Genomic DNA, 24,479 nt, shown 5'->3' on the forward strand with positions numbered 1-24,479 from the left:
CAGGCTGTGTCTGGTGTTACGGTCTCCTGTGGTGGTCAGCAAGATAGGGGAGTGACCCTCTCTTCTCACCCACACTCTCCACCAGCACATCCAGTTGTCTGTTTACAAAGCGGAGAACACATTTTCTTTTGGGGACCATGTCCTCAGTCGTAATGATCAAACACCCACTGTTTGAGAGGCAGTTTCAGTATCTGACCTGTGGAGCCGGGCTATAAATACAGTGACACTAGTGTGAACTGTATTGGCAGTGATGGGTGTCTCTGTCTCTCCTGCTGCACAACTGCATAAAACAGACAACGTAGGTGCATAATTAGTGAGCTGAAGAGACACAATTGCATGAGAAAGAAGTTGCTGTGAGCCACGGCAAATTGGGCTTGGTTCTCACTCAACAAAACACTAAGTGAAAATGAGAATATTCAGTCCTAAGTGTTTTTCACTGACTTGCATTCATCTTGTACTATTGCAATTCATTAAAGAGTGTTGCATCTCTGTACAATTTGTAACCAACCATAAACTTGCAGTTTGTAAATGAATGGTTACTTTCACCGTAAATAACAGCAAATCATCAATCCTTTTTTTAATAAAGATAAATTATAGTGGTGCAACATCTTGTCTGTTCCCACCATAGATGACACCTCAACTTTTGAGTGTTTCCATGGTTTGCTGATTCTGTTGCGATTTCCAGCATCTGTAATATTTTCCATTTTGTATAATCAGTCTAGGTTTGCCTGGGTTGGTGCCACCTCTAGCAGCAACTGCAGAAACACAGTTGCCTGGCCCAATGAGCCTGCCCATAATTTGAAGTGAATCAAAGGGAAATAAATCAAGAGACCGCACAGCATGAATACAAAAACAAACAAGTATTCAATCCGAGGATTTCCAACAATTGGCGCCACCACCAGGTAGGTTGAAATAATTAGCATGAACACTGGCACAAGCATCGGCACCTATAAGTGGAAAGATAAAGTTTTCAATAAGTGCCACACAAGACATTAATTTTCTTTTTGTTTTGCTTATTGCACTTAGTAAATTCTAGTTTATTTTTACAGAGGTGGTAGTGGCTACAATAGATCTTCTCTTAGGCATTGTGGTTAGCAATGCTGCCTCACAGCACCACCAGGTTTAACTCCATCCTCCAGTGACTGGCTGTGTGGAATTTGCACATTCTCCCTGTGTCTACATGAATTCCTGCCAGCTGCTCTGGATTTCTCCCACAGTCCAAAGGTGTGCAGCTTAGGTGGATTGGTCATGGGAAATGTGGGGTTACGAGGAGAGGATGGGGGCAGGGTCTGGGTCGGGTCCTCTTTTAAGGGTTGGGCCAAATGGCCTCTTTCTGTACTGATTCTATGGTTCTATGACAACGTGGTTGTGAAATAACTTTACAGAGGCTGACATCCCCTCATCAAGACATCCTTTATGTACACATATACAGTCTGCGACTATAACACTGTTTCATACAAACTCAGCACCAGAGTGTTAGTATATCTGACACTCAACCATTTTATGTCAGCAAGGGCTCCCTGAGAGGTGCTGTTAATCTGCTTCAATCAAGGTACTCAGTTTATGAGGTTCAGCAGGCTGACCCCATTACAATCACTGCTAGTTATTGAACTCATAATCTGCAGTAAAGCTGACAAAACCAGATCTGCAACCTGATGTGAATTGGAAGTTCTTTGGTTTAATTGAAAATATCTGCTTCTGCCATTCCACCATTGCAGTCCCTCATTACCCAAGCTGCTGCTGTCTCTTTGAATCTTATTTTGTTGCCAGTAGTTGCAATTCTGCACTCTATGCAGCACCCAATACCTTTCTTGGAAGTTAATTGAAGGAGATTTTGATGCTAATTTCACAGCTGTAAGATGACTATGTCAGGGGAGTCAGAGATGTAATGGTTGAAGAAAGGAAAATCTCTTTTAACTCTGTAGGAGGAATCAATGCATTGAAACGATAGCAGACAATAACCTTGTAGATATAAACCGTCAGTCAGGAATTATAGAATCATAGACTCATACAGCAATGAAGCAGACCCTTCTATCCAACCAGTCCATGCTGACCATAAACCCAAACTAAACTGGTCCCACCTGTTTGCTCCTGGTCCATATCCCTCCAAATATTTTCTATTCATGTACTTATTCAAACGTCTTTTGTATTCAGTGTTGTAATTGTACTCTCATCCACCACTTCTAAAAACAAATCTATGAGGACCACCAGTTGTTCAGACCTCATCTTCTGCAACTAACTTCTTAAATCTCCTCATCTTTCTAACTCGCTGTAAAGTGCCTCCTTCTCCAGATGATCAATTATCACTCAGATCTACTCAGGGTAACTCTTCAGTTTTACTTCCTGAGGTGCCTTAGGGACATGCAAACAGATGAATTTATTAATGCTCCAAGTAACAAACTTCAGATGATTAACTATATTTACAGGGCTGAACTAATTCATTGCAGAGTTTCTGATATTTTTCATAGAAAATCTTGTCTGAATTAGCAAAATAAATTTCAAGTTTTAGTCTTCCATGGAGTCCATTGAATCTTCACAAGGCGGCACGGTGGCACAGTGGTTAGCACTGCTGCCTCACAGCGCCTGAGACCCGGGTTCAATTCCCACTCAGGCGACTGACTGTGTGGAGTTTGCACGTTCTCCCCATGTCTGCGTGGGTTTCCTCCGGGTGCTCCAGTTTCTTCCCACAGACACAAAGATGTGCGGGTCTGGTGAATTGGCCATGCTAAATTGTCCATAGTGTTAGGTAAGGGGTATGGGTGGGTTGCGCTTCGGCAGGTCGGTGTGGACTTGTTGGGCCGAAGGGCCTGTTTCCACACTGTAAGTAATCTAATCTAATATCTAACAATCAGTAAATTAAAGGGACATAGCATTGACAAACAATTCCATGGTGCTTCACACAATCACAATCAGATGAAACGAAATAGGCTGAACAACTATAAGGAGATAATACAAGAGCTCACCAAAAGCCAAGAATAAGAAAAGGAAATAATAAAAGGAAAGGACGGCAAAGAAATAATTAGCAAATTATATGGCGCATGATTGAAGGCATGACCACTGGTGTTAGAAATGCATGATAGACTGGATTTGGAGAATTCAGGGTTCTGAGAGTGTTAGGTAAAAACAATGACTGCAGATGCTGGAAACCAGAATCTAGATTAGAGTGGTGCTGGAAAAACACAGCAGGTCAGGCAGCATCCGAGGAGCAGTAAAATTGATGGGCAAAACCCATCACCTGTGAGTGTTAGAAAAGACTATAGGAAATGGAAGGACTAAGACCATGAAGAAGGATGTGAGAGCTGAGGGACTGGGAATCAATGTAATCTTAGAAATATGGAACAGTTACAGAACAGGAAGAGACCATTCAGTCCTGTGCAATAGAAACTCAGCTAGTCCCATTCCTTGTCCTTACCACAGTGCTTCTAATTCTCCCCCACCCACCTCTTTCTTTGTATTTATTTATCACATTTTAAATGACCTGTATACCAAAGCCCTGAGCTGTTTTTTGGACTGTGACTTTTTAGCTTTCCACTGTTTTGATAGTACACTGCTCTGCCCTTTTTAGCTCCAAAGTTGATTACCTGACATTTGCCAGCATTTGCTCAGTTAATCTGTCAAAATCTTTTTTGTAATTTCATTTTTCTATCTGCACTGCTGACAATAGCATATCTTCATGTCATCGGCACATTGGAATACAGGTGTTTCCCCGTTATCTGAAAGGAGAGCGTTCCTGTGAAACGGTTCATAAGTCGAAATGAGGTAACACAAAGAAGCAATTATCATTAGTTTAAATGGGAAAAATGTTTGAGTGTTCCCAGACCAAGAAAATAACCTCCCAAATCAAACCAAATAACTCATAAAATAACACTAACATATAGTGAAGGCCATCAGAGGTTGGGGTGGTGGGAGTACAGGAGACTGGGGTATTGGAGAGAAAGGAGGAGGGTCATCTTTTAACAGCATTGCGTCATCTGAACTCATTGCGGCAGACATGTCACTAACATCTACATTTTCTTCTCTGTCTGCCTGCCTTGATGTCGAAGGTCAAGGTTCATTGTCTAATGTGGAAGGCTTGAAATATGACAATATGCTTGACTGTTTAGCCTTACTATTTTTCTATCATGCACGTCTTTGTAGGCACTCAAAACATCCGAGAAGAAAGTGAGGACTGCAGATGCTGGAGATCAGAGCTGAAAATGTGTTGCTGGAAAAGCGCAGCAGGTCAGGCAGCATCCAAGAAGCAGGAGATTCAATGTTTCGGGCATGAGCCTTTCTTCAGGAATCTGGCAGCATCCAGGGAACAGGAGATTCGACGTTTCGGGCATGATTCCCAAAGAAGGGCTCATGCCCGAAACGTCGAATCTCCTGCTCCTTGGATACTGCCTGACCTGCTGCGCTTTTCCAGCAACACATTTTCAACTCAAAACATCCTGCAAACCTGCCCTAAACCTACGTGCCCTTTCAAAATTAAAGTCATACTTTTCCACAATCATTGCAGCGCTGTCAATCGTAGAAAAATCTCACGCAAGTACTTTATATTCAGTTCCTGGATGACTTCACTTTTGGGCCGTTTGCTATTGTGTTCAGTTTCAATTTGTATCCTTTCCTCTTGCAATTGCATCAGGTCTTCATCTGTCAGTCCTTGGTCATGGGATGCCAAAACCTCTTCAACAGCATCTTTGTCAACTTTCGCAAACCTAGCCTCATTAGCCAAAGTCACTATTACCGTATTTACTGTTTCTTGTTCTAAGTCTTTAAAATTGTTCACTGCTTTGGGACACAGTTTTCTCCAAACACCATTTCTCATTAAGCCTGTTCGCATATCAAAACCATCTCCAAGGCTGGTGATTGCCAATTTTACTTTGTACAGTTTCCAGATCTCTCGCAAAGATGCGTCAGAGTTACCCTGACTGTCAGTGGCACTTACAATAAAAGGCATCCCTTTTTGCATGTTGTTAGCCTTAAGTGTGGCTATTAAGCCTTGGTCACACAGTTGCAGCAACAACGTCGTATTCGGTGGTAAGAACACAACACAAATATTACCGGCACACTCAGCAATGCCAGGTGGATGAGCAGTACAATTATCGACAATCAAAAGACACCTATTATCGAGGTTATTTTCTCTCGAGTACTCATCAACAAAAGGACGAACGTATCCACTCATGTACTCAGAAAAAAATCAGTTAGGTGTTCCAAACAACACGGTGGCACAGTGGTTAGCACTGCTGCCTCACAGCACCAGAGACCCGGGTTCAATTCCCGACTCAGGCGACTGACTGTGTGAAGTTTGCACGTTCTCCCCGTGTCTGCGTGGGTTTCCTCCGGGTGCTCCAGTTTCCTCCCACAGTCACAAAGATGTGCGGGTCAGGTGAATTGGCCATGCTAAATTGCCCGTAGTGTTAGGTAAGGGGTAAATGTAGGGGTATGGGTGGGTTGCGCTTCGGCGGGTCGGTGTGGACTTGTTGGGCCGAAGGGCCTGTTTCCACACTGTAAATAATCTAATCGAAACACAACAGGAAGTGTATTCTTATCAACACCCTTAAGTGCCTCGGATTTTCTGAATGGTACACTAGTAGAGGCCTAAGGACAGCATTACCAGTGGTATTAAGAATAAGCATTAGGGTAACTTGTCCTTCGATGCCTTGTGTCCCTTAGCCTGCTTTTCTTCTTTCAAATAAATGTCTTGCTCAGCAACTTTTTCCAGTAAATTCCAGTTTTGTCACAGTTAAGCACTTGCTTATGCATTTAACCACCTTCTGTAATTATTTTCTTCAGTCCTTCTGGGACTGTCCTTCTCTCAATCTGCTGTCAAATCAATTGGTTTCTAAACTGTGTCAGAGGTTTGTTTTCAATTCCATGGATTTCAACTTTAGCTAATAACCTTCTTAAACCTTAGGAACTTGCAGAAGGCATTTGATGCAAAAATATCCATAAATATTCCCCTATTCACTACTTCAGTTATCTCTTTAAAATGTCCAAGGGGCTTTCTCAGCTGAAAAATGTTAAGGTGTTTAGTTGCTCTATCATGAGCAATAGACTCTAATACTTTTCCAGTAGCAGATGTTGTTACCTCAGCTATAACACCCTCTCACTATTCACCATGAATTACATGGACAACGTTTTAAATTAAATGAAGGTTTCTAAACGAGAGAACTATGGACATTGCTATTTCATGCAATGTTCTCACCTACTTTCTTTAGACCAGGGACTGAAGCCATGTGATCCTGAAGCTTTGTTATATTTTAAAACCATAATTTTGGCATCACTTTTATTTTGCTTATATTGGGTTTAGTGAGTTCCTGTCTGTGATTTAATACCAGCTCCTTAGGAATAACCTCATCTACACTAAATAATGATGCAAAATAATTATTCAACATGTCTGTCATTGCCTTATCTTCAATAACATTATCATCTTCAGTTTTAAGGAACATGCGTTACTTCTGATCACTCTTAATTTCTTAGTGCAGTTGTAAAAAATTATGTTGATTCTGATAATCCTTGCAAGTATATCATCCTTTCTTTATACATTTCCCATTTGATAGTCTATTTAATTTCTTTCTGCATTGTTGTATGATTTTTCTCTTATTTCTCTAATTTAAAAAAAACAGCCTTAACTGACAATTGGAGCTCTTGCCTCTTGGGATAATGAACTATTTCTTTACCATGTTAAATTGTTTTTTGAACACTTTTCACTGATCATCTTTTCTTTTACCCATTAAAGAGCCTCCCAAATTTACTGTGGGTTATTTCTGACTATCAGATTAAAGTTAGACAACTCTAAGTTTAGAATCTTAGCTGTTTTGAGTTTCTTCCTTTCAAACACAAGTTGAACTTGATCTCATTATGATTCCTATTAGATAATTAGATATCTAATAATTAGATATCCAGTTAGCTGCAAGTCAACCAATTTTTAAACAATGTCAATGACTTATTTTCAATTCCATGGATTTCAACTTTTATAATTGTTTTGGACCTTATGAACTTCCAGGAGGCATTTGATAGAAAACGATCCATAAACATTTCCCTGTCCATTATTTTAGTCATCTCTTCAAAATGTAATTCACAACGTAATCCTATCAAAGATGTCGGCTTGCCTTTTCCAATTTCAAAATTTTAAACATTCCTGCAGCTTGAATTTTGTAAGTGTATAATGTGCATTTAAAGGTGTTTATCCATTATCTATTTGTAAATCAATAAGCAAGGTATGACATCAGTGGGAAATTGTAAACAACAGTGATTTGATGTCATTAATAACTGATGCTGGTAAAAATATTGAAAATACATTAATGTCTTTTCATAGAAGTAATAGTGTTAAAAAGACATCTTACTTTGAAGGGCTGTTGAAGATGAGGTCTCTTAATTTTCATATACACCAATGCAGCAAAGGTTAGACTATAAAACATCCAAGCTGTGAAACTTTAAGACAGGAAAAATACATAATTGATGAGTAGGCAGCAGTTCTAGAAGAGATTGCACAATGTCAAAGAGAAGCCACTTGATATATTAACATACTGTAACTAATCTAAATGTCTACATGGATTATGAAGGCTCACCCACGAAATACACATATTTGGAAAAGTTGCTTGCTGTTTAGGAACCAAATCAAATATTGAGTAGCCTTTATGAATCTTAGATCAACCTTAGACATGTTAAATATTGTTTAAAGTCCACAGAAAATCTTGGAATGAATAACAAATATTGTCAACATTTCTGACTCAGGGATTTGCTTTTCTGGAAACATTTCAGGCTTTCAGTCAATTGATTATCATTTTGGGAATTCCACTCTATCCAGTGATTATTTTTGCCATGGTGTTCCATGTTGCACATCAAGTGAGAAAAAAATTAAGTAATATTCTCAATTTTTAACTGATAATCCTTTTACTGAGGAAATGGTGAAGATGCAAGGAGGACACTCCATGCAAGGGATCCAAAATGTAGTTACTTGAAGGCGTTGTGAATCATATCTTACACAGGCTCAGGACGGTCACCAAAGTCTCGGCCTTATACATAGCCTGGAACCTGATTTGATTTTTTATTGTCGCATGTACCCAAGTACAATGAAATGTTTGTTTTTGCATGCAGTCCAGTAGATTACAACGTAAAGACACAAAGATCATTGGGTGATTGAACAGCGTGAGGAATACAAAGTTACAGCTGTAACAAAGGTGTACAAAAAGCAAGATCAACATTAGATTTGAAATTTGAGAGGTCCATTTGCAAACCCAATATCAGTGGGGAAGAAGCTGTTCTTGAATCTGTTGGCATGTGTGTTTAAGTTGGAGATAAAAAAAATTCAAAACAGAGCTGCAAATGTTGACTATCCCTTTAAATTCATAAGGCATAGGAATGACGTCTTGGATTTTTTTTCAATGACAAGTTATACAAACATAACAATGGACAACTTTACTTCTGTGAATGAGTCAAGTTAGATTCAAAATTGAACGCTTGAACAATAATGGAAGTGATTGATATAAGGCAGAGGTATTTTAATAATAATTTTGGGCGATGTTCTTTCTTGTTGTTTATAAATCAGGTGAAACTGTGATTTTATAGTGATAAAGGCACAAACCATGTAACACATGGGTGTGTTATTTTGTTATTAAACCAAAACTATCTCAAATTAGGTCATTCCCATTGAAGATAGAAGTCCAATTGCTTTAATTATAAATAAATGTATGAATAGTTTACCCATGCCATTGTTTATTACAAATTATTATGTTGAGGTGCCAATGTTGGACTGGCGTGGACAGTCTCACATGACACCAGGTTATAGTCCAAAAGGTTTAGCTGCTTCATTGGGTGACATAGTGAAGGAGCAGCGCTCTGAGGCTTGTGATTTCAAATAAACCTGTTGGACTATAACCTGGTGTTGTGTGACTCTTGACCTTATTACTAATTAGGTTGTGTACTGTTCTGTAAAGTAAGAAACGTGAAGTAACAAGTTCAAGTCATGTGATGCATCAAGTTGTTATTGTGTGACTATGCCCTAAAAACATAAATGATAATTGAAAAGAAAATTAATTCAGAGTTGTTTTCTTGTATATAAATGAAAATGTGGCTGCTAGTTTCAAACTCCAGCTAAGGGGATCACAGAATGTTTACAGATTAATAAAAATCGACAAAGTGATACCCGTGTGTGCTATCTTTCTCCAAGTTTCCCCTTGTGTTTGAGTGTAACTCCAACAGAAGGAGTTGGACTGAATGGTCTGTTTCCATAGTATACTGCTCTTTTGCTCTGTAGGGAGAGGCTGAATAGGCTGAGGCTGTTTTCCCTGGAGTGTCGGAGGCTGAGGGTTGACCTTATAGAGGTTTATAAAATCAAGAGGGCCACTGATAGGATAAACAGGTCTTTTTCTTGGGTTGGAGGAGTCCAAAACTAGAGGGCATAGGTTTAGGGTGAGAAGTAAAAGATTTAAAAGGGACCTTAGGGGCAACTGTTTCACACAGAGGGTGATGTGTGTATGGATTGAGCTGCCAGAGGAAGTGGTGGAGGTTGGTACAATTACAACATTTAAAGGCACCTGGATGGGTATATGAATAGGGAGGGTTTTGAGGGATATGGGTCAAGTGCTGGCAAATGAAACCAGATTACTTTAGGATATCTGATTGGCATAGACAGGTTGGCCAAATGGTCTGTTTCTGTGCTGTACATCTCTATGATTGAAATAGTTAGTTTGAACCAAGTCACAGAAATAGAGCAGGTGCCATTCAGTTCATCATGTTCCCACCAGCTCTCAAAATGAGCAATTCACCTAGAACCATTCTTGTGCTATCTCCCATTATGCTGCAGTTTCTTTCTTTTCAAACAGCAGCACAGTTTCCTTGTGGATGCTTCAATTCAACCTGCCTTAAATGCATCTCAGACTCAAACGAATAGGTCTCAATATTTTTTGAGGGCTCCATCAGAGTGAGGGACTCAGACAGCCTGGTGGGAATTTAAGGAGTTTGAATATAGATATATTTAAAAGAAAACAATTTTGCACAAACCTGAAATAATTGACTATTGACTCAAAATCTCCCGGGATTAACATTATCAAAGCAATGAGAGCTGTAAACAAAAGGGCAGGCAATGGTGTCAGACGGTGGACGTGAGCCATGGACAGAATATCTGGCTGGGAGAAAAAGACAAAGCAATCAGCAGCAATCTGGGTTTGAGTTCCAGATTTAAAAAATCTCAATAAATATTACTTCAAATGTGTGTGTTTTTCAGTTGATAGGTAATAAAAAGCGTATTAGCTTTGTCACTTCTTTGAAATTCATCAAAGTCAGAAACCATATGACTCCAGGCTATAATCCAACAGGTTTACTCAAAATCACAAGCATTCGGAGAGTGGTCACCTGACGAAGGAGCAGTGCTCCAAAAGCTTGTGATTTCCAATAAATCTGCTGGAGGATAACCTTGTGTTATGTCTGACTTTGTCCACCCTGGTCCAACAGCGGTACCTCTACATCTTGAAATTTATCAACACTTATCTCTTTTCTTCTGTTCTGCTGGGGCTCATCATGCGCCAGTCGCTGAAAGTAAGTGTGAAGGTGCAGCAGGCAGCAACAAAGGCAAACAGTTAAGCTAACCTTCATAGTGAGAGAATTCGTGTACAAGAACAAGGATGTCTTGCTGCAATTACACAGGGCATTGATGAGGCTACATCTAGAATATTATGTGAGTTTAGATCTCCCTGCATGCCCACAACATTTCCTTGCCTATCTGGCCATGCAGTGTCAGTTAGCACCCAGTCAGTAGTCCTCAAACAACAGGGTGTAAACCTTGCTGTACAGCAGTGTGCCATGTTAGGGGTAGATTCTTTACTCAGCGAGTCGTGAGTTTATGGAATGCCCTACCAGTAGCAGTGGTGGACTCTCCCTCTTTATGGGCATTTAAACGGGCATTGGATAGGCATATGGAGGATAGTGGGCTAGTGTAGGTTAGGTGGGCTTGGATCGGTGCAACATCGAGGGCCGAAGGGCCTGTACTGCGCTGTATTTTTCTATGTTCTATGTTCTATGTCCACCTCAGACCTGCACAATATGCTTGCAGCTTACACAGCAAACACCCCGCATGAGGAGCAAGCAAGCAACCATGTCTCAGTCTGAGGGGATTGGTACTCATGCAAAATGCTGGCATAATTTCGTATGGGACTACACTGAGACAAACAACAAGGTGGAAGGTGGAAAGGTGCCATGTGTAAACAAGTGTCAAATAATGAAGAGTGCATTGTCATCCAGGCCACCAAAGTGCCCTCAATGGTTTTTCTCTTCTTTCTCTCCTTCCCACAACATAGAATTGGACATGATAGATGGCTGGGGTAGTTAGTTAATGAGGTGAGTTTGGTAAGAAAAATCCCTGAGGCCTCAGGTCACTACCTGATGAAGGAGGAGTGCTCCAAAAGCTTGTACTTTCAAATAAACGTGTTGGACTATAACCTGGTGCCGTGTGATTTTTAACTTTGCCTTTCGGCAGATATTCCCTGAGTGGTGATTTGTTCCAGGAAAGGCATGTGATAAGATGGTGATAGCATCAGACATGAAAAATGCCATAGGGATGGTGTAGCTGGTTAATGAGGTGAGTTTGGTAAGAAATCTCACTTCTGCATCATGACAAGAATTCCTCCAAAAACAATTCAACACAACTCACACTTAGCCAACAAAAATGTAAGATTCAGCCTTAAGTCCTTACCATTGAACCTTCTCTGGCTGCTACATAACAACTGCGACCTCCAGTGAAGAAACTACCGTTTACAGACCCAAATGTGGAAAGTACAACAGACAATGGCATCAGCCACGCCCAGCTGCCCAGCACCTTGTTTCTGAAAATAGAAAACATTCCAAAAGAAGCCATTTTTCACGATTGTTATTCCAACTTGGGGTTATCTAGACTGTTATTAAAGTATAGCTCTATTGTAAAGACACTTGGAATATATTAGGGACATTTTAGTTCTCTCTATTAAGCAGAGACTGGGAGAGTGACAGAGGTGAAATTTAAGTTGTTCCCTGTTTGCTGTTGTTATTACAGCCTTAGGCTCTGGAGTCCAATTGCCTTCAGATTCAGTTGGGGTTTCATTTATCAGGACAAACTGAGGACCTCTCCGATATTTAGGGTACTGAGGCAATTATAATAGACAATCGCGTGGTATATATGTTGATAATATAGAGAACACAAGTCATGAGGGTAAAATTTGCCTTGGGCACAACAGAGCAGGCAATAGCTCATTGGGCAGCTCACTTTATATTCTGCCTGAATATGATTCCAGTAGCTAAATGTTGAAGATGGAGAGTAGCACTGCACTTACGAATCCAACATTGAAGGAAAACTGACCAATTTTCTCCACTTGGCCCCATCCCAAATCATCAAACCTCCTTCTCTCCCTGATTATTGCTGATTTCTCTCTAATTTCCAATGACGTCACTCTTCCAGCCAATGCTATCTACCCCTTAGACACCAGGTCCTTCCTGACCCAATCAACTTTTGTTACCACTCACCTAAAGGATGCAGCTGACATTTGTTCCAATCAAATATTGGCAAGAGCTAAAACCATCTTTACTTCCTGGCACTAACTACATTCCCTTCCCAGCGACTCTTTCTTGGCAACTGTGTGAGGCTGATCCAGTCTAATTCAAACATGGTTTCATACTGACACTGAGAGGACTTAGCTAACCTATGTGTGAGATCATCTGTTTTTAGCTTCGTATTATAGCCTCAACTTAGCTGACACTGTAACTCTCATCTACCCCTTTGTTATCGCTATGTTTAACTTTTGCAATATATTCTTAGGTTGGTTTCCCAAGTTCTACATATTGCAAATTTAAGGTCATTCAAAGCTCTACTGCCTGTGTGCTAGCTCACCCCAAGTGTCAATCATTTATCACAGCTGTACTTGCTGATTCAGATTGGCTTTCAGTCAAGGGAAGTCTTGACTTTTAATTTCACATCAAGGTGCTCAAATCTCGTGTGGGTGGCATAGTGGTTAGCACTGCAGCCTCACAGTGCCAGGGATTCAGGTTCAATTCCAGCCTTGGGCGACTGTCTGTGTGGAGTTTGCACATTCTCCCCGTGTCTGTCTGGGTTTCCTCCAGGTGCTCTGGTTTCCTCCCACTGTCCAAAGATGTGCAGATTAGCTGAAATGACTATGCTAGATTGTCCCACACTGTCCAGGAACATGCAGGCGAGATGGATTTGCCATGGGAAATGCATGGTCACAGGGATAGGGTATGGGGTTGGTGGGACTGTGTGGACTGCTTCTCGGAGGCCCTGTGTGGACCTGATGGGCTGAATGGCCTGTTTTCACGCTGTAGGTATTCTATGAAAGCTTTACTTGTGCTTAGCACTATAACTTCATCCATCCCCATAATGCTCTAAGATATCAGTGCTCCTCCAATTCTAGTCTGCTTACACATTCCTGATTTAAATTATTCCATCATTTGTGACCATGTCCTCTGTTATCAATATCCTAAGTTATCATTCATTCACTATGGAGACAGTGAAGTCTGCAGATGCTAGAGATCAGAGTTGACAGTGTAGTGCTGGAAAAGCACAGCAGGTCAGGCAGCATCCGAGGAGCAGGAAAATCTACGTTTCGGGCCAGAGCCCTTCATCAGGAATGAGGCTGGGAGCCTCGAGGGTGAAGAGGTAAATGGGAGAGGGGGTGGGGCTGGGGAAAAGGTAGCTGAGAGTGCAATAGGTGGATGGAGCTGGGGATAAAGGTGATAGGTCAGAGGGGAGGGTGGAGCGGATAGATGGGAAGGGAGATGGACAGGTCATGAGGGCGGTGCTGAGCTGGAAGGTTGGAACTCAGGTAAGGTGGGGGGAGGGGAAATGAGGAAACTGGTGAAGTCCACAATGATGCCCTGGAGTTGGAAGGTCCCGAGGCAGAAGATAAGGCATTCTTCCTCCAGGTGTCGAGTGGTGAAGGAGTGGCAATGGAGGAGGCCCAGGACCTGCATGTCCTTGGCAGAGTGGGATGGGGAGTTGAAATGTTCAGCCACAGGGTGATGGTATTGATTGGTGCGGGTGTCCCGGAGATATTCTCTAAAGCGCTCTCCGAGAAGGCGTCCAGTCTCCCCAATGTAGAGGAAACCACATCTGGAGCAACAGATACAATAAATGACATGTGCGGAAGTGCAGGTAAAACTTTGATGGATGTGGAAGGCTCCTTTGGGGCCTTGGATGGAGGTGAGGGAGGAGGTGTGGGAGCGGGGTTTGCAATTCCTGCGGTGGCAGGGGAAGGTGCCAGGATGGGAGGGTGGGTTGTCGGGGGGCGTGGACTTGACCAGGTAGTCACGGAGTGAACGGTCTTTGCGGAAAATGGAAAGGGTTGGGGAGGGAAATATATCTCTGGTGGTGGGGTCCATTTGTAAGTGGTGGAAATGTCGGCGGATGATGCAATTCATTCACTATGCCCATCTCTCTACTTCTCCCCCTTTTCACACACTCTTAAGATATACCACTTCATTTCAGGTTTTGGTCACTTGTTCTAATCTCTCCATTTCAAATTTTGGTCATTAAGGTCTGTGGGGCATTTTATTGCACAAATGGTGTTCTATAAATGCAAGTTTACATTGTTGATACAGCATCGCAATCTTAAATCCTTTTTCACCAGCAAACTTCCTGTTGATGTCCATAACTCATCAGTTCAATGGCAATACAGTCTGAGATTTAATAAAGTCATATAGTCATATATCACAAAATAGACCCTTCAGTCCAACTCATCCATGCCGACCAGAGATTCCAATTTGACCTCGTCCCATTTGCTAGCATTTGACCCATATCCCTCTAAACCCTTCCTATTTATATACCCATTGTAATTGTACCAGCCTTCACCACCACCTCTGGCAGCTCATTCCATATACGCACCATCCTCTACATAAAACGTTACCCCTCAGTTTCTTTAATATTGAATATTTTGACCACTGTCTCCATATCCTTGTTATATTTGTAATTGCCTGAGATGCTAAGTAATTAACATTTCCCATCTGGAGCACTGAACCTTGTGTTAAGTTTTCATTTTAAAGAAAGTTTTAAAGAACAATTCTGTAGAGTTTGAGTCAGTGAGGTTTTGAGCCTGAAATCACTGCCATACCCAGCTTGTGTAAGGAGCCAAAGACCTGAAAACTGTTGAGTGATAAGTATTCTATGTCTGTTTTGCCTTCAGAGATAGTCACTGGCGACTGTGGGGCTGATTTGAGGTTGGTTGATTCAACAGACCTAAGATTTAAGTCTCAGGACGAGGTGGGGACACTTAGTGGAGAATTGAGTATGTATTAGACAGAACTGAAAACCTGTTGTCAAGGATCAGTGTCAATGAGTCTTGAATTTGAAATTCAGTCCAAAAATTGGCAGGAGAGTTTAGGAGAATTCCTTCACAGAGAAGTTCATGAAAGCTTTGAATGCATTGCAATAGGTGGTAATTGATGCAGTGATATGATCTTCTAGGGGATGGGCGGCACGGTGGCACAGTGGTTAGCACTGCTGTCTCACAACGCCTGAGACCCGGGTTCAATTCCCGACTCAGGCGACTGACTGTGTGGAGTTTGCACGTTCTCCCCATGTCTGCATGGGTTTCCTCCGGGTGCTCCGGTTTCCTCCCACAGTCCAAAGATGTGCGGGTCAGGTGAATTGGCCATGCTAAATTGCCCGTAGTGTTAGGTAAGGTGTAAATGTAGGGGTATGGGTGGGTTGCGCTTCGGCGGGTCGGTGTCGACTTGTTGGGCCGAAGGGCCTGTTTCTACACTGTAAGTAAGCTAATCTAATCTAAAAGACTGAGCATGTGAGGCAGAAGGAGACAGAGGGGCTGGAGCAGAGGGAAGAAACAGATTAGTTCATGGCATTGTTCTTGGTTGCAAATGTATCTGATATTTTGAATGAAGATAGTCACAACACATAATTCATTTGTCAATGCAATGCGTTAAATAAAAAAACAAAGTGTTATTTTATGTTAGCATAAGTAATTTACCCCCAGGTTACGGCCACAGCACCTGATGCCAAAATCTCAGTTGGACTCATGGCTGCCAGGTAGCTGATATTTGCCATTAAATACAGCAGGGTCACCAATGGAAGTGAAATCAATAAAGCTCGAGGCAGATTCACCTGAAACAGAAAGTTCGGTTAGTTACTAGCAAGACTATTGGGACACTTAGAATTATCCTCAAAACCCACAGTTTCTCATGCACTGATTTGTATGGATGGAAAATAACTGCATGACTTCTTGATGTTTTGATGTAGCAGAAATCGTGGCAACTTAGTTCCAGGCAAGAATGCAACATGAACAATATTTTTTTTCCCACATTTAAATTGTCAATGTTCAAACATAAAAAATGGACAAAAATTGTTTTAGATTCATGGTGAGCTAATTAGCTTTTCATATTTCCACCATTGTCTTTTTTTTCATTTGCAAGATAATCCCAGACATTCTTTTAGAAGCATCCATTTAGAAGCATCTCCTACTCCTTTCTTCACACTGCCTATCAAACCAACTCGTCCTCATCCTTCTCCATCATCTCTCTGTCCTAGCCCTGGAACACATTTCTTTCTATTTGTCATCGCTCAAATGAGCTAATTTCTTCCAAGGCTCCTATCTTTTCCTCTTGCACTAAACTACTAACCACCAATTTTTTTCTCTGATCCCGTTGATATGAGAAATGGTCCCACTCTTCACATGTTGTCCCCCCGACAAAGCAGCCAATATTATCTCACTGGGGGGAAGCACAATCACCACCTCTGCTTTTGCTTGTACCCCATTTTCTATTCCCTTCCTCTTCCAAAGGTGTTGTTGCTCCATGAATCAATGTCCATCTCTGTCATACCTCCACAGGATCCCATTTGTGTTCCAGTCTGGTCACCAGGAGATGAAGTATTCAGGCAGTTTGAGTGACAGGAGATTTGTCTGCTGTTGGAATCTCAACACAGAAGTCTGTACAAGGTGGTGTGTGCAGGTTGAAATGGAGCTTTGGATATTTCAGAATCTCAGAATTGTTACAGTGCAGTAGGAAGCCACTCTGTCCATTGTCTCTGCATTGGCTTTCTGCCAATCTCCTGCATTTTCCCAGCAACCTGCACATTATCACTCTTTAAATAACCAGTCAATGTCCTTTTGAAAACCTTGGTTGAACCTGCCTCCACCACCTTCTGGGCAGAGCATTCCAGGCCCTAAATACTCAATATGTGAATGAATATCTTCTTGCCTCATATTCCTCTGTTTTGCAAAAGACTTTTAGACTGTGCCTCTTTGTTGTTAATCCTTTTATGAATGCAAACAGTTTCTCCCTATCCACTCTGCCCAGACCCCTCTTGATTTTGAAAACCTCTATCAAATCTTCTTATCCCTACCCACTCAGAGGAAGTTAAAAATCACACAACACCAGGTTATAGCCCAACAGATTTATTTGGAAGCAATGGTTTTCGGAGCACTGCTTCTTCATCAGGTGGTTGTGGGGCAGTGCTCCAAAAGCTGGTGCTTCCAATTAAACCTGTTGGACTATAACCTGATGTTGTGGGATTTTTAACTTTGTACACCCCACCTCCACATCATGACACTCGGAGGCAGTCCTAATTTATCCAATCTTTTCTCATAACTGGAGTGTCTCAACCCTAGAACCATTCCAGATACATCCTTTGTCTTTCCTATCTTTTCTATTCCTATTTTTCCTAAAGTGAGGTACACAGAACTGTATGCAGTATTCCAGCTGATTTATAACCAGTTTTATACAAGTTCATCATTACCTTCTGGTTCTTGTACTCTATTCCTCTATTAGTGAACCCTGGAATATTAACAGCTCTCTCTGCCTGTCCTTTATCTTTAATGACTTACATACATATACATATCTATCTGCTCCTACACGCCTTTTACAATAGTTGGCTTTATTTAACACTGTCTTGCTGTTGTTTTTATCTCACTCCTCTGCTTTGAACATCATCATGCTCAATCCTGCTGATGGGCTTTTGCCTGAAACGTCGATTTTCCTGCTCCTCAGATGATGCCTGACCTGCTGTGCTTTTCCAGCACCACTCTAATCTTGACATTGAACATCATCAGCCAGCTATCCACCTACTCCCCCAATATGTCAATATCCTTTTGGAGTTCCACACTATCCTCCTTACTGTTTACAATTCTCACAGGGTTTTACATCCACAAATTTTGAAATTGTCTCCTATACACCGAGATCTATATAAATAAATCATGGTCTCCACACTGACTACTGGAGAATCCCATGACAAAAATATCTTCCAGTCCAGAAAATACTAATTAACTATTACACTTTGTTTCCTCACCTTTGGTGAATTTTGTATCCATGTTGCTGCAGTCCATTTTATTCCATTATCTATCACTTTCCTCACGTGCCCATCCTGTGGTACTGTGTTAAATGTCATTGCAACTCCATAGACACCACATCAACAGCCTTCCCCTCATCAACCCTCTTTCTTGCCTCCTCAATAAATTCCACGTGTTAGTTTGATAGGATTTTCCCTTAAAAAGAATTTATGTTGACTCTTCTGAATCAATGCTGAAAATGTGTTGCTGGAAAAGCGCAGCTGGTCAGGCAGCATCCCAGGAGCAGGAGAATTGACGTTTCGGGCATGAGCCTTTCTTCAGGATCCCCAAAAAAAAATTTGTTACAGGACGTCTCCCCACCATCAAAGTTAAACTGAGCAGTCTGTAATGGCTTGGCTTATCTTTACAACCTTTCCTGAGTAAGGTTTGCAATTCTTCATTCTCTGACAGCACCCTTAATCTAGGAACAACTGGAAAATCATTGCCAGTGCTTCTGCAATTTCCAATCTCACTTTTATTCAATGTCCTTGCAAGTATCTCATCCAGTCCCAGTGTTTTATCAACGTTAAGTATTGACAGCTCACCAATACCTCCTCTTGATCAATTTTTCACCCTTCTAGTGACTGTGTTTTCTCCTCTGCCATCATCATCTGCGCAGGAACTATCTTGTGACTAAAGAGAATGCGGAGAATTCATTTAACACCTCAGCTATGCCTTTTACCTCCACATGTCAATCCTTTGTTTTGGTCCCCAACCATCCTTTCTCTTCCTTTTGCCATTGTTATCATTGATGTACTTTTAGAAGACTTTAGGATTTTTCACTTCCCTTTTGAACCGGGACATTTGGATTTGCCTACCCTACCTTTCCTTTTGAAGGAATAGACTTTGACCGGTATTGAATCATTGCTTCACTAGTTTTCCCAATGACCTTAGGTTCCAGTCTCATCAATCAAGCTCTCTTCTTGCCCCAACTGAAGTCAGCTCATGACCAGTTTATTATTCGTACTTGGGATTGACCACTGTCATTTTCCACCATCATCTTAAACATTATGATTCAATGATTACGGTAATCTAAAGGTCCATCACTGCCACTTGACCTATGTGGTCCACCTTATTCTCAAGAATTAGGTCCAGCAATGCCTCCTTTCTTGTTGGACTGGGCAGATACTGCTGTAGGGAATTCTCTTGAATGTAGCCTAGGCACGCTTGCTCTTGCTGTCCTTTACTGCTATTATCCTGGTCCATATTAAAGTGGTTAAAGCTCTGCATTAGAATTCCAATGTTTATACCTCTTGTGATTTCCTTGTAAATTTGTTACTCAACGTCTTTCCCACTAATTGATTGTCTACAGATTACATTAAGCACTGCCATTACTTCCTTCTTATTCCTTAGCTCTAGTCAATTTGATTCCAGCCTTGAACTCTGGAATATCGACTTTGGCCTGGACCTCACTGTTCTCCTTAGCCAAAAACGGCCACCCCACCCTTTTCCTTTCATAACATTGCAGAACATCTTGTAGTCAGGAATGTTTTAACATGCAGACCTGGCTGTCCGAGGGCCCAGTCTGCATTATTGCCACAACATCATAAACTCACATGACAATCTGTACCTGTTACTCCCCAGTATTGTTAATGCTCCATGCAAGGATTCTGTTGTAATTTGAATCTCTGCTGATGGAGACACTGGTCTTTGGATATGTCAAGGAAACTGAGCCATATGTGTGGAACCTGCAACCCTCTAAATCTTCTCTCTATTCTTATGCCCCCACCCCAGACTCCACATCTGCTGACCCTACCACAGCACATCGCAGTGACGGGGCCTGACGACTGGCTTCCTTGTCTGATATCCTTCTGGAGCGGATCGCCTCCTGCTGGTGTTGAATTGAAAGCCAGTGAAGCCCTGAAGCTGACAAGAAGGCTCAACAAAATGTTTGCACACAGAATTGCCAAAACAGATGTAATTACTGAGGCTTTATTGAGATAAGACAATTTGAACTTTAAACATTGCAATATAACTCGTTTCTTTTTCACCAGCAAGTTCCTTGAGCCCTGGAAAATCCATACTGGATAAATTAAGTTTAATATGCTGTGTAAATCAATTAAAAAAGCAGTCACTGTGATGTGATTAGGATTTTAAAATCTGTATTCATTATAAACCCATCAATCCCAATGAACACAGCCAGCTGTGTTATAACCAGAAGAGGGAGCAAGCGAGCCAGCTAGTTCTTCAATTTTCATTTTCAACCTGACCCCAAATGTCTCTTTCCTGGGGTTAAAGTTCCCCCCGGGCATAGAATCACAGAATCTCTACGGTGTTAAAGCAGGCCATTTGGCCCATCGAGTCCACACTGACCCTCTGAAGAATTTAGCATGGCCAATCCACCTACCCTGCACATCTTTGGACATCTGGAAACAAAATATGTTGGAGATCACAGTGATCCAATCCCTCTACACCTCCATCCGCCATGACCAGGGCCTCCAAGCCCTCCGTTTTTTCCTCTCCAGACGTCCCCAACAGTACCCTTCCACCGACACTCTCATTTGTTTGGCCGAACTGTCCTCACCCTTAACAATTTCTCCTTTGAATCCTCCCACTTCCTCCAGACCAAAGGGGTAGCCATGGGCTCACATATGGGCCCCAGCTATGCCGGTCTCTTTGTTGGCTGTGTAGAACAGTTGATCTTCCGCATTACACCAGCACCACTCCCCACCTCTTCCTCCGCTACATTGATGACTGCATTGGCACCACCTCGTGCTCCCGCGAGGAGGTTGAGCAATTCATCAACTTCACCAACACATTCCACCCTGACCTTAAATTTATGTGGACCATCTCTGACACCTCCCTCCCCTTCCTGGACCTCTCCATCTCCATTAATGACGACCGACTTGACACTGACATTTTTTACAAACCCACCAACTCCCACAGCTACCTGGATTACATCTCTTCCCACCCTATCTTTTGCAAAAATGCCATCCCGCATTTCCAATTCCTCTGCCTCCGCCGTATCTGCTCCAAGGAGGACCAGATCCACCATAGAACACACCAGATGGCCTCCTTCTTTAGAGACCGCAATTTCCCTTCCCACGTGGTTAAAGATACCCTCCAACACATCTCGTCCACATCCTGCACCTCTGCCCTCAGACCACACCCCTGCAACAGTAACAAGGACAGAACGCCCCTGGTGCTCACCTTCCACCCTACAAACCTTCGCATAAACCAAATCATCCATCGACATTTCCGCCACCTCCAAAAAGACCCCACCACCAGGGATATATTTCCCTCCCCACCCCTTTCTGCCTTCTGCAAGACCGTTCCCTCCGTGACTACCTGGTCAGGTCCACGCCCCCCCTACAACCCACCCTCCCATCCTGGCACTTTCCCCTGCCACCGCAGGAACTGTAAAACCTGTGCCCACATCTCCTCCCTCACCTCTATCCAAGGCCCTGGAGGAGCCTTCCACATCCATCAAAGTTTTACCTGCACATCCACTAATATCATTTATTGTATCCGTTGCTCGCAATGCGGTCTCCTCTACATTGGGGAAGCTGGGCGCCTCCTAGCAGAGCGCTTTAGGGAACATCACCGAGACACCCGCACCAATCAACCACACCGCCCCGTGGCCCAACATTTCAACTCCCCCTCCCACTCTGCCGAGGACATGGAGGTCCTGGGCCTCCTTCACCGCCGCTCCCTCACCACCAGACGCCTGGAGGAAGAACGCCTCATCTTCCGCCTCGGAACACTTCAACCCCAGGGCATCAATGTGGACTTCAACAGCTTCCTCATTTCCCCTTCCCCCACCTCACCCTAGTTTCAAACTTCCAGCTCAGCACTGTCCCCATGACTTGTCCAGACTTGTACAACCTGCCTAGCTCCTTTTCCACCTATCCACTCCACCCTTTCCTCCCTGACCTATCACCTTCATCTCCTCCCCCACTCACCCATTGTACTCTATGCTACTCTCTCCCCACCCCCAACCCCCCCAAGCTTATCTCTCCACGCTTCAGGCTCTCTGCCTTTATTCCTGATGAAGGGCTTTTGCCCAAAACGTCGATTTCGCTGCTCGTTGGATGCTGCCTGAACTGCTGTGCTCTTCCAGCACCACTGATCCAGAATCTGGTTTCCAGCATCTGCAGTCATTGTTTTTACCTTGGAGATCACAGTGAGTCAGGCAGCATTCAGGGAGAGAAAGCAAGCTAATGTTTCGAGTCTGGTGACTCTTCATCAGAGCTGAAGTGAAGTGTGGAGGGGACAGCATTTATGCAATCATGGGAAGGACAGGCAGTAGGGTGTTGGGGGAGAAAGAAAATTGACAGTTCAGATTAAGTGATCGGAATGTGAGAAACTTTGGGCCATATCTTCCTGAAAAACCTCACATTGGAAAATTGTCACACCAAAGTGTTTCCTGAATGCCTCGTGGGCAAATGGGCTATGAGTTGGCAGTTTGAAGAAACCCATTCATTTTAAACAAGCCTCTGACCAAAATACACAATGAAATCAGAGATGATCAATCAGTTTGTGAGTTTAAAATGACTGCAGAGTCCTCAACCATGACAGGCAAAGGTACTAGCTGTAGTTAAATACTTCTATCACTGAAGCTACTGAATTGACTTATTTGCTTTTCGTAGGTAGAATTTTAATGTTGTTTCATTGAATAGAAACAAGTTGAATATATTCAGGACTTGAGCCTATTTATCAATGAGAGCATGGTTGATTTGTTTACTAACTCTATCTTTGTTGCTGTGATAGAATCAGGCCTACCCTGGTCATGGTGATGTTCACTCAGCCCTCCTTTTCATTGTCCCTTTAAGGTCCTGTCTATGACCCGCAGCCTCACAACTGTCGATCTTAATGGAGTTGCTTCTCAGCTTTCTCTCCCCTTCTGAACGAAATCTCAGAACATCACCAACTGACTCGCCTTCCACTTCAGGGACTGCCTTGTCTATTCATAACCAGCCACAACCAGTCATGAAATTGAATGCCCGATGGACTCTGAATCCTTAAATTAAGAAGGACTTTAATGTTAATAAATACCTTATTTCTTTATTTTCTACTTATTCTGTGAAGGCAATGCTGAACTTTTTGAACTTTGTTTCTTTAACTACTTTGTGCCTGAGTTTTTGTACTTCAGTAACTTTGTAACATTATCTACTTTTCACTGGACTCCTATACTTCTGCAATTGAGTACGTACGACAATGAAAATCTAAATCTGGAATCTAAAACTTTCCCAATGCTTTCAAAATCAGTTCAACATTCTTAGTCTTTTTAGCAGAAAGAACCTGCCCAGAGCACCTTAACTGAAATACAGGCACATAATGACTTCTACAGCAACTCAATTAGTGTTACAGAACCCAGTCACATCAAATTGCTTCCAAGTATTTGTACACTGGGTGTACCACACTAACTGCTCAACACAAGCTGGAGGGTGGCCTTGGTGCATTACGCTGCTCATGGTAATTAGTATGTAGTAAAGTATTGATTTTTAAATCATCCAGTGTTGACTAAAAACTGTTTTGCACTTACCTCAGGACGTCTGATTTCTTCAGTCACATAATTTAAATTATTCCATCCGTCATAGGACCACATCCCTTGCTGGAATGCAATCCCCACTGAGCCAAATCCTGCCACTGTTCCCTGAAAGGCATTCTGAAAACTGTGCGTGTGTCCATTGAATAGTAACACCAACCCCCCAGTCACAATGATAAGTAGGGACAGTAGCTTAGCAAAAGTGAAAATGTTTTGAATGCGGGTTGCCAGTTTTACATGAAGACCATTTATAATACCAAGAATTAAAATGCTTGCAGCTGCCGTACATTTAACCACAAATGTTGGTGGTAGGCATGCAACATAGAATGGAGCTGCAATATATTGGGCTAAGCTCAAAGACATCGCTGCAATTCCTGCAGGTCTAGCTATAAACACAGAGGTCCAGGAGAACAGGAAAGCAGGAATAGGACCAAAGTTTCTTAGGATATATATGTACTCTCCACCAGATTCTTTTATAGCGGTGCCAAGTTCTACATATGCAAGAGCGGCTATCGTGCACACCAATCCACAGGCTGCCCATATCACAAGGCTGGCTCCAGGACTCCCAATATATTGCAACACCCACTCTGGAGACATATAGATGCCTGAGCCGATCATTGTCCCAACAATTAAACAAACAGCACTGATTAATCCGACTTCCCGTTTTAAATGCAGTTTTTGTGTACGTG

The 24,479-nt window shown here is 42.3% G+C and overlaps 1 protein-coding gene across 1 annotated transcript in view; it reads right to left on the bottom strand.

Annotated features, from left to right (window-relative positions):
- Positions 1–713: 713 nt before the first annotated feature.
- Positions 714–24,479, bottom strand: part of zmp:0000001267 (b(0,+)-type amino acid transporter 1) — a 29,476-nt gene continuing 5,710 nt past the window's right edge. Inside the window, exons 3-8 of the mRNA XM_060855282.1 lie at positions 23,788–24,460; positions 15,948–16,081; positions 11,675–11,804; positions 9,988–10,112; positions 7,329–7,416; positions 714–947 (exon numbers count right to left, since the gene is read on the bottom strand). Of these exons, the coding sequence (XP_060711265.1) occupies positions 714–947; positions 7,329–7,416; positions 9,988–10,112; positions 11,675–11,804; positions 15,948–16,081; positions 23,788–24,460 (1,384 nt within the window). The remainder of the gene's footprint in view (positions 948–7,328; positions 7,417–9,987; positions 10,113–11,674; positions 11,805–15,947; positions 16,082–23,787; positions 24,461–24,479) is intronic.

The sequence above is a fragment of the Hemiscyllium ocellatum genome, chromosome 3 (assembly GCF_020745735.1).
Source record: "Hemiscyllium ocellatum isolate sHemOce1 chromosome 3, sHemOce1.pat.X.cur, whole genome shotgun sequence".
Classification (NCBI taxonomy): domain Eukaryota; kingdom Metazoa; phylum Chordata; class Chondrichthyes; order Orectolobiformes; family Hemiscylliidae; genus Hemiscyllium; species Hemiscyllium ocellatum.